Below are 16,354 nucleotides of genomic sequence, written 5' to 3'. Positions count from 1 at the left end.
CGATTGTTTTGGAAAATACTCGCTTTTCTCAGCGGCAATGCCAAACGTGGTCAAACTCGGCCTAAGACGGAATTGGTTAGAGTCTGCAACAACACAAGACAACCCCACAACCGATACAACAAATGCCATATGCTTCTTTTCTTACACAGAAAGTTCCGTGAAGTGCACTTAATTATTCAAATAATTCCCAAATGATCACTAATTATGAGTACAGACAAAAAGGACTTTCGGTAAAGAAAAAAAACTCTTGGGTACAGAGAGGAACCGTCGCATCAATTTTTTTCTGGAGACAGGAAGTGTGGTTCTGAATAAACACAGAGAACAAAAAATAAATCTAGAAGCCCGAACACCACAACTGATGCTAAAACATGCCAGGGTTCCAAATATTATTTAAAAGATAGGAAACCCATATTCAATAAATCTGCACTTCCAAGGTAAATTTCCCTTCGCGGAAAATTTATGGGACTGCATCTTAAAAGCTGAATCCTCCCTCCTCACGCAGCCTTGGGCGATTTATCCGGCAAGATATTATCAGGAAGGATAAGCTGCGGAGGTACCTCACGAACAACTCCAAGCATGGAATCATACTCCTCATCTCGACGAGCAAATTTCTTGCGAAGCAGCTTCTCAACCTCTATCTCATCAAAGGTCTTTGCGTTCTCAGCTGCATGGACCTGAGCTAAATTGGTATAATTGGTGGCCGACTTGGAGATGAACGCTATCTCTTCCTCCGTCAGCTTCCTCAAGAACTTTGCTGGATTACCTCCCCAAACCTGCGCAGCACAAATTACAGGAGATTTTAAGTCTTTAACCCTGCAATAAAGCCTAAGCCAGCGGAGTTGGTTTGTTCTAGTTGAACTACAAAAATTTCAATTCACTCAAAAGTCAATACTAGATGTACAGTAATAAAGAACAATCAGGGGGACAAGGTCTATGAGACCATGAACTCCATGAAAGGATTCCCTTCCAAAGATTATCCACCATGACTTAGCATACCAGATATAACACCAACATTGCATATTATTCCAGGCTAGCGGGATGAAACTTGACAGTTCGGTATAAAGAGATTCACATTATCCTGTTCACTTAGTAGGGGTCAACTTGCCAAAAGGAACTCCATGATGGCGAACATGGACCTTCCTGTACGCTACAACCAAACACCCCAGAGAAAAGGATAAGAAAAGGAAAGACCCTAGATCATACCCCATAAGAATGAGTAACAACAGAAACACATCGATGGGTGCTTTTATCAGGGAAGGAAGGTGCATCACCTGGCAAGGTTTCACTTGGGTTACATCCGGTTGTATGTAAAAAATTTTAAGGTTGTGGGAGGACTTTAGCATGAACCCAAAACTAATTGCAAAACTACTCATGGCCTTGCTAATTACCAAAACCGAATGGTGGAGGGTCAGTTAGGAAAACCTGTGAAGAATCAAACTAGCCGGGTGGGAAAGACGAGGGGACACGCGCACTAACTCTTTTGAGCATACTGTCACTTCACCTTTCGATATTCAACTCTTTACTCTTCTACCATATTTACATCAATTTAAAGGAAACACCCTTGCTTAGAGCAGAAACTAGCTTTAGAAAAACCACAAAATAAGCCATATCTCAGAGAAAGTATCTATAAATTCAAAATAAAATAAAAGATTGCATCCAAAGTACTACCAGTCCTTTACCGTCCAGAAAACCAGATTAGGACCAACACTTGGTTTGGGCCTCCAAGATTCTATTTCAGTGAGCCCAGGCTAAGAGCAACTGCTTCACCAAAATTTGACCAACTTCCTTAGAAAAGCATGAACCAGTTACACAGTTAGGCTCTCTTTGGTATCAATTATCATTCTCAATTATGAGAATTTTTCATTACTTTAATTTGTTTGGCATCTATTATCAGTTTTGTTTTTATTTAAAATAATAGAAAAACCTCCAAAATCCATTCTAGACAGAAAATCTATTATGGATTATGGTGAGAATTTCATTCTCTTCATTTATGCAAAGGTTTACTTAAAAATTTTATAGTTAAGAATCTTAAGATGAGGGTAAAATAGTCAATACAGATTATTTTATCTTATACCATACTTTTTTTCTCTTTTCTCTTTTCTCACTTGCTCACTATCATTTTCTAACAATTTTTTTATTTTGACATACCAAACTTATTTTTCACTCCATAATTAATTTTTGACAAAATTCACACCATTTTTCATTCTTGACCAATAATGAATTCTTGTACTCATTTCTTTTAAATAGGCATAATAGAGAATGAGAATTGACACCAAAAAGAGCCTTTAGTGTTGACATTTTCCTCAAAAGTTTCTATTCTATTTTTGTTTTAAGTTTTTAAAATTCTATCATCCAACCGGAAGGAACCTAGATGAAACACGATAATTGGCTCAAGTAATGACCTTAACCCCAAATTTTCTGTATAAGGACTATCATTTACAAGACCACAATTTGAAATGTGGTGTATAAGACGACAATGGCCTGTTAGACAGGACATTGATGTGGCGTAGAACTTCATTGTTTGTGGGAAGAACATTACAAAATTTTTAATCACACCATATAACAGTTAAAATCTACAAAGATCCAAGGTGATGGACAAACCTCCCCACATGGAATTCTCGTATTCTGCCTCACGAGGGCTCCTGCTGCAACCATGCCATGCTTCTCAACCACCACCCCATCAAGTAGGGTTGCACCCATACCAACAAAAGCCTCATCCTCAACAGTACATCCATGTAAGACAGCACTGTGACCTGCCAGTTGAAACTTCCAATCACAACATGACTCAACAGACAAAATTGCTCACTTAACACAGGCATTTATAGAAATACTCACCTACAGTAACATTGTCTCCAATGATCGTTGGTAAGACCTTCCCACTGAGATTAGTCTTTGCTACATGCACAAGGGAGTTGTCTTGTATGTTAGTTCCAGACCCAACACTGATGCTGTTAACATCACCTACACAAAAAGGCAATTTTATGATGAGAAAAGCAGCTACCATTAAGAGGTACACTTCAAAATCACCTACCAAACATATAAAATTAGCACATTCCCCAATTCTTGCCAAATCTAATTACCATGAACGGTATTAGTATGACAAGCATCTCATTTTGGAGAAAAGTATGCGTAAACCAGACAATAGCTTCAAGCTCACAAGACAAGCATATAAATTGGGATTAAAATGGACAGCTAAAATCCAGAATTTGATTAACAGAACACCATTCACATGGCTTAATTTTAAATGGTCAAAACTCGTTTGTTTTGAACGACATTGATGCATTTTGAGAGCTTTTCAAGTAAGACCAAGAACTTGCAATATGAAGTTGAACTGTAAAGTATTACTAATTCCTAATTACTGATAGATAAACGTAAATCCGAGTTCTTAAATATACTAACCGGATTAAGAGTTCTACCTCAGTATATTTCTTAACCAATAGTTCTAGCTGTTCAAGGGGTAAATCAGTCATCAGACTAGCAACACTAAAACAGGAATTTATTAATTGGTTATTTTTGGACTTTATGTTAGAAGCCAAAGTCAAGTATTTTATTTGGAAAAGGTCACCTAATAAAAGACTCGAAACAGCTTTATTTGGTGGATGTTGAATTGATAAAAATTGAGCCTTATGGTAACAGTTCTGGCATTGAGTAATAATCAACCCACTAATTTGGCCTACTGTCTCAAACTTTGGTTTCCAGATATATTTTCCACACATGGACAACATTGATAAGCATGATCACTTTGAAATCTGGCAGGTCTGAAGCATTGAAAAGCTAACTAATTGATCACCTAATAGAATTTCGGCTTGTTTAGATTCTGCAAGTGCACAAGACATACTAGGTGACTTAAATTAGCAACCTGACATTTTAAAAAAAGCATCAATAAATTAAAATGGAGAAGATAGAATGGTAGATGGATATTATATTATTCTCCAAATTAAATAACAAAATTTCACAATTCAAGTCACTCTAACAATTTGTTCACTCTAGAGGGAATTTTAAATATCACAGAAATTGAAAGCAACAGGGATTCAGGCAGACACTATGCAGCCAAGGTCCATAACACTTGGATCTATTCATTTACTGGCATAAATCACCTTCAATTGCAAACAACGGTCAAATGAAAGATGGCATCAACTAACTGTTTCCCATGAGACTAGAGAGAACAAGTAGTTTTTGTCATCTAAAGATGGAATGCAACAAAACAAACACATGCTCAAGTGATCTTAAGGCAACATACCTCTCAAAACGCATCCATACCAAATAGAGGATCCTCTTCCCACTTGAACATCTCCAATGATAGATGCACTTGGGGCCACAAATGCATCTTTATCAACAGCAGGAGATTTATCGAATATATTCATGAGTGTTCGATGCCTGGACACTATAAAAACATTGAGAAAAGTGATCATTAGATGATATTAAGAATGGCTCTCATCAAAAACTTAGTACAGACAACATGTACATTAACAAGACAGAGATAAACTTAACTACATTCTGCGAAAAGAAACATGAAGAATGACTTTCTCGTGTATAATCAGATAATAAGTCCAAAATAAAGCATTTCAAATAATCAATACATTCTGTGAAAAGAACACAATTGGTGCTTGAATTGTGACCAAGCATTTTTCTCACCCCCTCTTTCAAATGGAGCTCTCACCTCTTTGGCACACATATCTTATACCAAGTGGATTGAGAACTAATCAAGTCAATGGAAATTTAACCAGGCATTGCATGCTAACAAAGAAGACACCCGTTGAGCAGTTTTTTGCTATACGATACTCAACGATGTCCAAACACGTGTAACCATGCCAAATGTGCATGTCCAGCATCAAATGCTACACTTGTTCCTATTAACCCCAAAAAGCAATTAATTAAAGCAATAACCTGATGACATCACCCCAGACCTTCTCCATTAATTCTGTATCATCATCTCATCCAATTGTTAGCAGAAATAACGGCTGATCTTTTAACAAAATACTTTTATGTCTTGGTCTCTGCCTAGGCATCACTTTGCCTATGTGGTAGGAATATAAATGAATTAGACAATCAAAACCATACTGCAAGTAACTACGGAGTAAATAGGTGTTGAGTAGAGTAAAGAAGAATGTTTGTTATTCATCTAATTCTTGCTGCTCAGTTATAGTACAATTAGGGGGCTTATACATCTGCAACTCCAGCTGATTCATTAAAAGGCTAGAGCATTGAATTTTTATGGTTGTGAACATGAAGATGAGCTTCAGAGACTAGAGTTTGGTGCATTAGAATTAATGCAAAGCAAGCACATAGAAAAAAGTGCACCAATGATATGAAACATTAAGTAGCTAATTATACCTAATCTCATCATGGTTGAAAAACTGGCATAAAATTTAGCAACAGGTATACCATTAAACCATTTAACCAAATGCACACAGATTGAAAAGAGGGCAAGCAGTTAACAAGCCCACGTGCGGAGTATAGGGTCTATTGTTTGATAAAGCAATTATGAACCTTACAATTGTTTTTAATTGGCACTAATATGTCCAGCATTTAACAGTAAAAACGTTAGTACTAGGAAGGGAGGGGCTATAACCCACAAAAGATGGCACTCTCCATCTATAGAATAGTTACCATAGACCAACTTGTAATTTGATCTTTTTTTCCTTCTAAGAAACAACTATTACAAATTTTAATCATTGCAGGTTCATGAAAAATGCACTTTCATCAACAATTGAACATACAACAAAAACATCTAGTTGGAATGACTTCAATACCAAGAATGTTAACATCGAGAAGAACTGGAGGACGTAATTAATACAATTCTAAAATGCTGCTCGCTTCTAACACATTTAAATGGAGGCAAATCATGCGTACAGGAAACACCTAAACTCACATGTCTATACCCATTAACGGAGCACAATTCTTCTTCCTTTTGGTCATCACCAGAGCACAATTCTAATGGCAATTGGATGGTAATTATAAATAGACATACACCATCTAATGACATCTTCAAAGCTGAACTCAAGTTTAAGGAACTGTCAATTAGTAACGCAGGAAAAAACTTAGGAACAGATCCCTTCCCTCAAAATGCGCTGCAATTATCAGATTATATCTATCAAGTGTTGGCGTGGGAAAACCCTAAGCTATCCGACAACTAACATATACGTAGAATTCTATGAAGATCAACATTTTAAAATATACGAATCAAATCACAAGTTGTCTCAATGACATTAAATACATCCATCCCAGTGGTTTGTTCGTGAGAAAATAAAAGAAATTTGAAGGATAAACGAAAGTGGATGAGTTGCAAGTGCGAGATACCCGAAATAGAATTATTAAATGGAAAGAGAGAGAGAGAGAGAGAGACAGAGACAGAGACAGAGATGATAACTATGGGTGGAGCGAGAAAGAGAAGCCTACGTTGCTCTTGGAAGTAGTAGTTGCCCTGGAGGCGGCAGCCGAGACGATCAAGAGCTTGGCCAGACTCACGAATCCAGAATCCGACAGTGTAAATCGCTTTCCCTAATGTTCCCATCTTCTGTGTGGATGATCTGATCTACCTGTCCTTGCACTTCCTTGCTCGGACCTGAATTTGCAGACGACGATATGACTGAGAAGCTCAGACCAGATGGAGTCGGAAACGAGAGAAATGTCAATAAAGCTAAGGAAGATCCGAATGCGTATATCCCACAAAAACTGGAGCCCAAATTTACCAAAAAAAAAAAAAAACTGGAGCCCAAACTCGGCCAGCCACACGCCCGTTGCTTTCTGGCCTCAGCTGGAAATATCCTAGCCGTGGCTGGGCGAGGGTTCACACGTCCCTCGTTCCAAGTCTAACGGATCTTGGTCTCCTTCCTGCCTAGGATTTTGTGCTCCTCTCCTGTTCGTTGCGGCCATGTGGCCATTCACATGTGTTCAAAACGAATAATCCAATGGTTATTCAAAAATTGATCATCAAATCAAGCATGTAATTTGTGATATTGAGTCATTAACTAAGGAGGGTTTAACTTGAGAGTTGCTCAATTGGTAATAGGTATGGGTTTTTAATTTGCTGGGAGCAGCCTGAACCAACAATCAAACGTTTTTATTTGCCAACCGTATGAAAAATAATCCAACGGTTGGAAGAAAAAATTGGGGGTATAAATATAAATACAATTTTTTTAATTCAAAATTTTTTATTTAAAAATTTACAAATTAAAATCTCGCTACTACCAAGGGTTATGATTTGACTATGTAGTCAAAGATAAAATTTTATTTTTACATCTAAAAATTTAAAAATTTTGGAATTTATAAAATCAAGTCCCGAATTCTATTAGACTCAATCCCAAAATTCACAAACCCTTTGTGCTCATCCGCTCCACCTGCATCACCACTTGCAGACTTTCGCATGTGCACCAAGTGCATGTATGCAATTTAAGATTTTTAGTAGGTGGGATTTAACCGAATCTAATGGACCATCACCAATTTTTTTTTGTCTCAAATACCCTTTTCATCCTCAAGGTTTCCTTTCACTTTTCCCTTTAGACCTTTTTGGCCTCAAGATTGGAATTGAAAGCCCAATTGATAGTGTCGCCCACAAGGATACTAATGTTTTGACTGAAAATATAAATAATGAAGAAGTAATTGGCAGTGTTGAGAACAAAATCAGAACAGAATAAGCCATCAATAAAGCTTTGCCATGACCGTTGCTTTCATCATTTGATATTAAACTTAGGGAGTTTTTTGAGAAAATATATAAGAACATTTAGGTTATGATACATTTTAAAGTTTGAAAGCATAAGTTTTTTTTGTAATATTTAAAGTTCATCAGATTAGACAAATTGAAATATTGACCACTAGTGGGTAAGTGGGTAATGAAGAATTTATGCCAATTTAAAGTGAGCATAATGGTAAAAAAAACTCAAAATAATAATAAAAAATAAATAAATAAATAAATGTGATTCTGTTTCCGAGAAAAAAAGTCAGCCGTGGGATACGGTTGTTGTAACTTTTTACTCCGCGCACGTACACGCATCCATTGGAAGTGAATTGTATTCGTTTTTTTTCGTTGGGTAAAGAATTGTATTCGTTTTCTACGATTGGAAAAAACTCTCACGTGTATTCATACCCAAAAAGAGCGTGCATTGTCATTCAGAAGGCAAATAAGGGTAATATTGGTAATGCAGGTTATTTGGTCACTCGCGGACGCCAGATTATCTCCTCATGGGCGCTTCCTTATGGACTGATGGATGTCTAGCGGATTTATTTTACAGAAGCCAATAGAAATGACATGGAGTCGGAAAGATCTCCTCCATTTCCCTGCGTAGATCAGCACCGAAACTTTACGGTGAACTTCATTTTGAGTTGAATTGGTATCCTCTCACCTCTTTATCAAACTTTTCTTTTTTCTTCCTATGTTTCCTCGTAGATCTGCTTCCATAGATAAAGCTTGAATTGATTTGCGTAAAGATTTTATATGTGGACTGATTTCCTGATCTATTTAGCTTTTCGGCTTGCTCAGGCCTTTATCGTCGCGTAGAACGTTTTAAGTTTTATTCAAATCGAACATATATGTTGAAAAGGCTGTACTTCGGACCTTACCGTCGTGTAGAACGTTTAAGTTTCATTCAAATCGAACGCACATGTTGAAGTTTTAGGGTTTATGTTTTTGGCTTCCCCCATCTATCTGGTCTAGATCTGATTTTTTGAACTTGTATTTTCACGGAACAGGTGCTGTTAGGTTAGCTAGCTGATTTCGAGGACCAGTTACTGCATTTGCTGACAATATATTTTAGGGTTACTTGGGTTCTGACGTGTACTCCTGGAGAGATCTGCAACTCAAGAATTGGTATCGTTTCACGAGGAACAGGTACACAGTCTCTTTTGCTACTACTGATTCTGGATTAATCTCCTCGTTAAAGATATGATTCAACCTGTCCGTCGTATTGTTAATTTCCCCCCCCCCAATAATCAGTTTTCTGTTTCATTAGAGTCAGAACCTGTTTTTGTTGAACCATCTGTTCAATATATGTTGCCTTTTCTCTTTCTTGAACCTCCAATGCGTAATTTTACTATTATTTTTTCTATTAGATCGTCAACACGGGTAAATCCTGATTTTCATGGAGGGAATTGGGGGCGATGCTGCATCATCAGCCGTGGCGCCTCTGGCTAAATGGAGAAATGACTTCTCGAGGACTTTTCAGTACTATTTGGATAGATCTACTCCGCTCCCAGTTCAGAGGTGGCTGGGAACTCTTGCTGTCGCTGCCATTTACGTTTTGCGTGTTTATTTTGTTCAAGGGTTTTACATTGTCTCCTACGGCCTGGGAATATATATTTTGAATCTCTTGATTGGGTTTCTTTCGCCAAAGATTGATCCAGAGCTGGAAGGTTTGGATGGGGCTTCATTGCCTACAAAAGGTTCTGATGAATTCAAGCCCTTCATTCGCCGCCTCCCTGAGTTCAAGTTCTGGTAATTGAAGATTTCCTTAGTCTGATAGTCACTGTCACTCCCTATTTCACTTAGTTTTTACATTTTATCTACTAGTTTTTGTGGTCAAAAGACTCAAAACCCCTTCACTGTCTACTTCACTTAGATTGAGATGCAGTTGCAATGTGTTATCTTTCTCTGTTGGTGGGTGAACAATGGTCTGCGTTTACTGTCAATGTTGTATAACATTTGCATGGTTGCAAAAAAATGTAAGGTCAAAGGTGTCTGACAGAAACCATTTGTTTTTTGTTTCTATAAGAAGGAAAAAAATTATTCCACACTAGTGTCAAATGCAAGTAACATATTGAGAAATATAATTGTTGACATTTATTTGTCATTCTTCACGGCTAGTTTTTTTACCTATTGATGTACTGTTATCTGGCTTTTTGGTTTACTTTATTGTTAAGATGGTCTCTTGGAAATTGATCTTTTATGGTAGCTTGGTTCATGATTTGTTATTGGAGCTGGAACTGTTGAGAAGTGGTTGTATCTTGTATCCTATGGTAGGGTAGGGGTTGGGAGTCAAAAGTAGTAGATAAAAGATTTCTGTTCAATGTTCTTTAGTCTTTATATCTGTCAGGATTTTTTGTTTTGCATGGGAAGTGGTTCTTTCTTGTAGAGAAAACCTGGAAATTCCAAAAGCTATACTAAGGCCTCTGAATCATAGCTGTTTCAGTTGGAAGGGTTGAAAGTAATCAAAGTGCTATGTTAGTCAAAATATTAAACTACTGGAAGACTGGTGGAGTTTTGGGGGTTAGCTTTCGTTGTGTTCTAATTCATGGAAAGACAATTCCAATTGACATATTAGAACAGGGAAATAAATATATTTTTTCAAGCCAATATGTCAATTATAAAGCATTAGTGTATTGTTGAAGGACCTGGATTTAAATTATTTTTCACAATCAAAACATGTATGTATTTATTTCAAGGGAACAAGCAGTAAGACTAGTGCATAAGATATTGCATATTGGCTGTGGAACAGCAGTGGTTGGAGTTCTCTAATTCCTATTTTTGTTCAATGTCTATGTAATTTTACAATTTTTTTATGGTAAGATTCTTGATTAATCCATTAACTCTTTAAATTTTGATTTTCAGAAGATTGGTTCTAATACTTATGTTATTTGGAGGAGAAAGTGTGGAAACAAGTTAATGGGTATTAAGTGTAGTTGTCTGGGGCATAATCCCCCTAAGATTTGTCCCTCATGCATTTATGGAAAAATGGAAGTTTTGTAGATTCATCACCAACTGGGCCGCTTTTCTTGGGTTGGGTTCCATACATGTTAGGCCTCTGAATCCATGGCTTTTATATGGAAGTGGCCGCTGCTTTAATTGGCCAAAACTATAGGTAATTAGGTCGCAAGGGAAACTAACCTTTTCCTCCCTGCCCAATACTAAGTTTTTTTTTTTTTTTTTTGGGGGGGGGGGGGGGGATGAATATGATTTCATTACAAAACCCCGAGGAGGGGAAGAAAGAATGTACAGGAGGGAGAAGTGTGGGGGGGGGGAGGGATGTGGGAAGGAAACGGCCTTTAGCTACTAGACCGGAAAGTGGAATCTAAACCCCAGGTAACAACAATATGCCTGTTCGTCTTATTTTTTATTTTATCTTTAAATTGAACCAGCTTCACTGGTCTGAACCGATGGTTCAGTTCAACTTATTTTGATAAACTTACTCTTGGGGTAAATGAACATTCTCCTTAAGTTGTAGGTGACTCTGTTCCTAGTCTAGTTTACTGACCTAGTCTGTTAAAGTTACCTAATAGGTTAAGGATTGGATTAGGTCATTCCTTTTTAATGTCATTCCTATTTCTGAGTCTTTGTATAAGATTGTAAGAGGGAAAAAAATGAAAATATTAAAAACAAATTGATGATAGAATCTTGAATTGTGTTAATTGCTACTGGTGTGGTCCATGGCAATATTGAAGTATCCACAAGCCCATGTAATTCTTCTTCTAATCCTCTGATCTCCAAATCCTAACTTCTTTTTTTTTTTTTCTTTTCTACTAACCTTGTTAAAAACCACCGGCTGATATATTATCTCTATTGAAACAATTATAATTTAACTCACAGCCTCTCAACATGAAACCCTACACTTGGCCCCCTTGCCTTCCATTCCCTTGGTCGAAATCCTAGATTCCATAAATGCTAACCTGAGTCAGATCTTAATTTTCTTTCCAGTCCTAACCAGTCATCCAATTTGTATTAAGTACAGATTAAATACAGTCCATGAGCCCTTCATCATTTGATCCAAGCCCCATCTTTTGAATCCAATTGTTAAACCCCGTTTCACCCAAAGTTTCCTATTTTAAAGCTTGAAACCTATCCCCCATATTTGCTGAAAACTTAAAATTCAGCACCCAAAACACTTCTGTGAACCTTCATTGATAGGCTATCCTACCTCATTCTTCATGACCCTAGTGCCTCTTATGAAATCCTAACTTCAGCTCATCCCTAGACTTTCTAGTGGACCCACACCTAATTCTTACCTACTTGAACCTGGCTGATTTATACATGATTCTGGTTTATTGGCTGCTAGTGGATCTCCTACAAATCTAGGACTACATTAGTATAAGTGGACATTTTATTTCCTCTCTTCATATCTTGATGACTTAGCAATATAATGAATAAAATTTGTAGTTGTCCGCTAGCATGAGCTCCCAGCATCCCACCATATGTGATCTTTGTTGTCATTTTTGTTTTCTCATTATTCATTGTATTGGGGACTTGCCTGGGATGATTATAAGGAGTATACTTACGGGGGAAGGACTTTCTGTGGTATCGACTCTGTTTTTGTATTAACTTCTTTTGGATGGCTTTATGACTAGTTGATGTGTGTCTCCAGTATCATATTTTGTTATTTATGAGCTTTTGATTCCTTAAGCAGAAGTTTGGTCTATTCATCTATTCATTGCTCAAGAGATTTTACTGACTGAACAATTTTAAGAGGTTTTTTGGGAAAGACCATAAGAGTTCATTTTCAACAATTTGTATGGTGTTCTTGGGCTGTATCCTGGGAATGTGATGGTGTAATTTCTCCAAACCCATGCAAAGTATAAACTTGGACTTCAAATTTCTTCTAGCTATGCCATATATCTGTTTTTATGAATAGTTTTTGGGTACAAACCATTCAAGTTAAGCACTTTGTACCTAAATAGCATTAATTGGCCCATCCAAGCCAAATTCAAGGTTTTTAAACACCTTCTGGCGATCACTTGGAAATGTAGATTTCTTCTTCTTTTTTCAATTAGTCCTTGGTCTTGTAGGAAATTGAGTCACTACTGACTTCCTTTGGATTCACCTTCTTTTTATTGTAGTTTTGGTGTAAGTTGGAGGATTAGTGCAGTTATGTGTTGGATTTAGCACGGTATGTGTTCATTAAGTTTTAATCCAAAAAAGCTTTCACATTTGGAAAACATTCCCATTGTATGTCAACTAGAATCCCCTACTGCAGTTTTTTGGCCAACATTTTTTGCTGTGTATGTTCAGTGGTATATATTCCAATTCAAAGTTGGTGGATACTTCCATCATCGTTGTGTTTTGCACTTTGCTTTCTTTGTGAGATTTAGTGAACAATCATGGGCAATTTTATATTATGAGCATATTAATGTCTTAATCCCAGACTGCAAAGTTGTGGTATAGAATGTTCTAGCATTTCTTCAAAGTTTGATCTCTCTGTCACTGTGCACGTTCTAATGATAGATGGTCCAATACTCTCTCTTATGGTGCTTAGGTATTCTATCACAAAGGCATTCTTGATAGCCTTCGGTATGACTTTCTTCTCAATGTTTGATGTCCCGGTCTTTTGGCCAATCTTGCTTTGCTACTGGATTGTTCTATTTGTTCTCACGATGAAGCGACAAATTCTACACATGATCAAGTATAAGTACGTCCCGATCAGCCTAGGCAAACAGGTGAGTTTGCAGTACTTGAAATTTTGTTGTTACTTTGAATCCCAATTCCGAACCCAAAAAGGGAGATTTCCTTGTTGGCTTGTTCCAAATTTTCTTATATAATTCTGTTCTTTATTTTTTGCAGAAATACTCTGGGAAGAAGCCTTCTCCTAGTGGAAGTGGTTTACCCAGGGACTGAAGTTTGGTGAATCCATAAACATGAATTGGCAACGAGGAAGTTATATGGACCATTTGAAATTTCTTGGCCTCAGATGATCCCAATAGAAATTAGAACTGTATTTCGTGTCAGTATGTGTGTTCAGTGTTAAATTCACTTATGCCCTTGGCTTTATTAGTATCAAGCAAAAATTCAGTTCAGATTTTCTGTGCATACATATGTCGGAAGAATTTTTTTTTTCCGTTTCCTGTTGCCACATTCAAATTTCAGGGAATGTATTTTGCACGACTTTGAAGTTCCATCCAACCAGTTAGATTTGGTGTGTACTTTTCCATTTTTATTTATTTATTTTCATTTCCCCCCCCCCCCTTCTGTGGGGTTTTTTTTTGTGGGGGTTGGGGTGTTGCTTGTTTCTCATTTTCTAACCCTATCCCATAGCTGATGTAGGGTTTTTTTTTCTGATCGAAGTAGGTGCTGTAGTTTGGTTTCTTGAGATTGAAACCCTGACTATTAATTTTTTTTTTGGGGTAATCCTGACTATTAATTTCTGGGTCTAGTGCCACGATAGGATGGTCGTTGATATCAATCGGTCCCTGATGTGTTTTCATAAATATCGTGCTTTTGGTTGCCGGGAATTGGAAAGTCTATAAAGATGCCTTCGGCCTTTGGTTACGTCATGGTAGAATGCAGGGAGGCAAATGAGTTTTCGCTTGATGAGAAACAATGAAGGCCTAACGACTCAGGAAAGTAGAATTCGAAGCACAATCAAGGTCAAGGGTACAGGTTTGCTGATCCATCTTGCTGTCTCTGATTTGAGTGATTTCCCTTTTGGCCCGTGACTGTGGAGGCGTTTTGGCCGTTTTATATGGTGCCTCTTATAGTGGCCATCCATCTAAGGAAGACAACTTTATCTTTTTGAATTCATCTTGCCAGTTGTACCTCAAGAAGCCATCTCATAGGTGACTTTACTGTCACTTTGGTTAACGATATTTCCTTTTCTTTTTCACATAAAAAATCACATCATTTTATTCCGAGTTTTTTTCTTCATTCGGTGAAAAGGATTTCTATTTGGAAAATATCACACTATACTCGAGCCACCTGGCTACACACAGATCTTGGATCCAACTATCCAAGCATTACATGTGGTTCACGTCATTTAGCACAACAAAAATGTGACCCTCCTAGTCAAGGCATTCAGCAACTAAATCGCGATTCCTGTCTACAAATTCCACCTTACAACGAGAGAACATTTTGTGCTGTGTACCACACCCTTGTGCAGTCTCAAATATTTTTGTTGTTGGCCAGTTGCTGACGTTATCCAAGAGGCCCCATCATTCGGTCTGGTCTGTTTTTACAACTGGATGAAAGTATGAACCCATTCAACCAATGATATATCTGGGCTATTAGAAAGGTTAACAGAGATTGAAGAAGCATGCCATACAGCTCTTGCAAATGGGCACTTAAGAAGCACATGCTCTTCGGACTCAACCTGATATCCACATCTGTGACAAAAAGGATCAATGTTGACATGCCTCTTCATAAAATTAACACCAGAAGCCAAGCCCCCAGCACACACTTTCCACATAAACTTCTTGACTTTCGGAGCTGCAATCCCATTCCAGATAGCCTTCCATGTCACCCGAGGAACATTAGCATAGGAGGGAACATCTGAAGAAGATGCTGCTTGATCCTCCACTAATTTCTGTTGATTACATAAATGATGATAGGAGCTCGTAACAGGGAAAACCCCTGTTCTGTTTGCACCCCACAACAGTCTATTTGCATTAGGGAAAAGAGGCAGCTGAATATGAAGGATGGCACTCACCTCAACTGAAGAAAAAAATTGCTCTAAGAGAGATCTATTCCAGGATCTAGATTCCTCATGAATGAGCCGAGAAACCTTTAATATATCACACCCCAAAGACTTTATCGACTGAATTTTAAACCCAGGTAAACCCGCAACCCACTTGTCATGCCAATTATCAACTTGATCACCACTTCCAATTGACCATAGCATAGCTGACTGACTAACAACCCTCCCTTTCAAAATGCCTCTCCATGCCCATGATGGCCTAGATCCTAATTTTGCATTCAAAAAATCACAAGAGGGAAAATAATTTGCTTCATAAACTTGCCCCAGTGATTATTAGGATTACTCCATAACTTCCAAGCAATTATAGAAAGCAAAGCAAGATTGTGCAACTTAGGATCCCTCAACCCAAGATCCCCAGACTCCTAAGACATACACAATCGTTTCCACGATATCCACTTAACTTTCTTTTTTTGAATCTGAACTCTCCCAGAAGAAATCAGAACATAATTTCCTTACAACTGCATGATGATAGCAGACAAAGCAAAGTGAGAAGCAGCATATAAATATATATCAGTTGAAAGAGCCATATATTTTAATAAAACCTCTTTCCCAGCTTGAGATAACAGTAGATTCTTCCAACCTTGCAACCTACCAGCAATCCTTTCCTCTGTTTCTGTAAAGAGCCGATTCTTAGCAAGTCCACATTCGGTAGCCAAACCTAAATACTTCTTAAGGCCCTGTCCACATCTAATATGGAACAACTTAGAGAACCAGCGTCTAATTTTTGAAGGCACATTAGGACTAAATGTAATCGCCGACTTATTATAATTGATTGCCTGCCCACTTGCTGCACAATACATATCTAAATGCTGCTTCAAATCCATAAACTCCTGAAGACTAACTTTAGCAAACAAAATACAGAAATGAAATTCAACAAAACCAAAATCCTCCCAGTACAAGATAGTAGGCGATGCGGTTTGGGAGTGATCAGGATGAGTAGTTGGTATGCTGTGAAACGGATAACC

The 16,354-nt window shown here is 37.6% G+C and overlaps 2 protein-coding genes across 2 annotated transcripts; one reads left to right on the top strand and one right to left on the bottom strand.

Moving 5' to 3' along the window:
* Positions 1-102: 102 nt before the first annotated feature.
* On the bottom strand, positions 103-6,683 carry LOC149016917 (gamma carbonic anhydrase 1, mitochondrial). The gene is made up of 5 exons (XM_089151192.1): positions 6,400-6,683; positions 4,241-4,384; positions 2,836-2,961; positions 2,602-2,753; positions 103-773 (listed from the first exon to the last, which is right to left on the bottom strand). Exons 1-5 carry the CDS (start codon positions 6,512-6,514, stop codon positions 495-497), a joined length of 816 nt encoding a protein of 271 aa, XP_089007318.1. The 5' UTR covers positions 6,515-6,683; the 3' UTR covers positions 103-494.
* A 1,471-nt stretch (positions 6,684-8,154) lies between these two features.
* On the top strand, positions 8,155-13,893 carry LOC149016916 (protein RER1B-like). Its single transcript, XM_089151190.1, has 5 exons — positions 8,155-8,330; positions 8,689-8,827; positions 9,049-9,430; positions 13,179-13,359; positions 13,484-13,893. The coding sequence occupies exons 3-5, from the start codon at positions 9,078-9,080 to the stop codon at positions 13,535-13,537; spliced, it is 588 nt and encodes a 195-aa protein (XP_089007316.1). The 5' UTR covers positions 8,155-8,330; positions 8,689-8,827; positions 9,049-9,077; the 3' UTR covers positions 13,538-13,893.
* Positions 13,894-16,354: the final 2,461 nt, after the last annotated feature.

This window comes from Hakea prostrata, chromosome 4 (genome assembly GCF_041222555.1).
Source record: "Hakea prostrata isolate BN-2017 chromosome 4, UWA_Hpros_2, whole genome shotgun sequence".
Taxonomy (NCBI): Eukaryota; Viridiplantae; Streptophyta; class Magnoliopsida; order Proteales; family Proteaceae; genus Hakea; species Hakea prostrata.
This window is presented reverse-complemented; position numbering and strand designations above follow the sequence as displayed.

Bases quoted from the DNA above. Each gene is read 5' to 3' on its own strand.
- LOC149016917 (XM_089151192.1), bottom strand. From the start codon at position 6,514: ATGGGAACATTAGGGAAAGCGATTTACACTGTCGGATTCTGGATTCGT. The intron at 4,385-6,399 runs GTAGGCTTCTCT...ATGTTTTTATAG, and splicing joins CTACTACTTCCAAGAGCAAC to TGTCCAGGCATCGAACACTC. The intron at 774-2,601 runs GTTTGTCCATCA...TGTGCTGCGCAG, and splicing joins CGAGAATTCCATGTGGGGAG to GTTTGGGGAGGTAATCCAGC.
- LOC149016916 (XM_089151190.1), top strand. From the start codon at position 9,078: ATGGAGGGAATTGGGGGCGATGCTGCATCATCAGCCGTGGCGCCTCTG. The intron at 9,431-13,178 runs GTAATTGAAGAT...TATGGTGCTTAG, and splicing joins CTCCCTGAGTTCAAGTTCTG to GTATTCTATCACAAAGGCAT. The intron at 13,360-13,483 runs GTGAGTTTGCAG...TATTTTTTGCAG, and splicing joins CGATCAGCCTAGGCAAACAG to AAATACTCTGGGAAGAAGCC.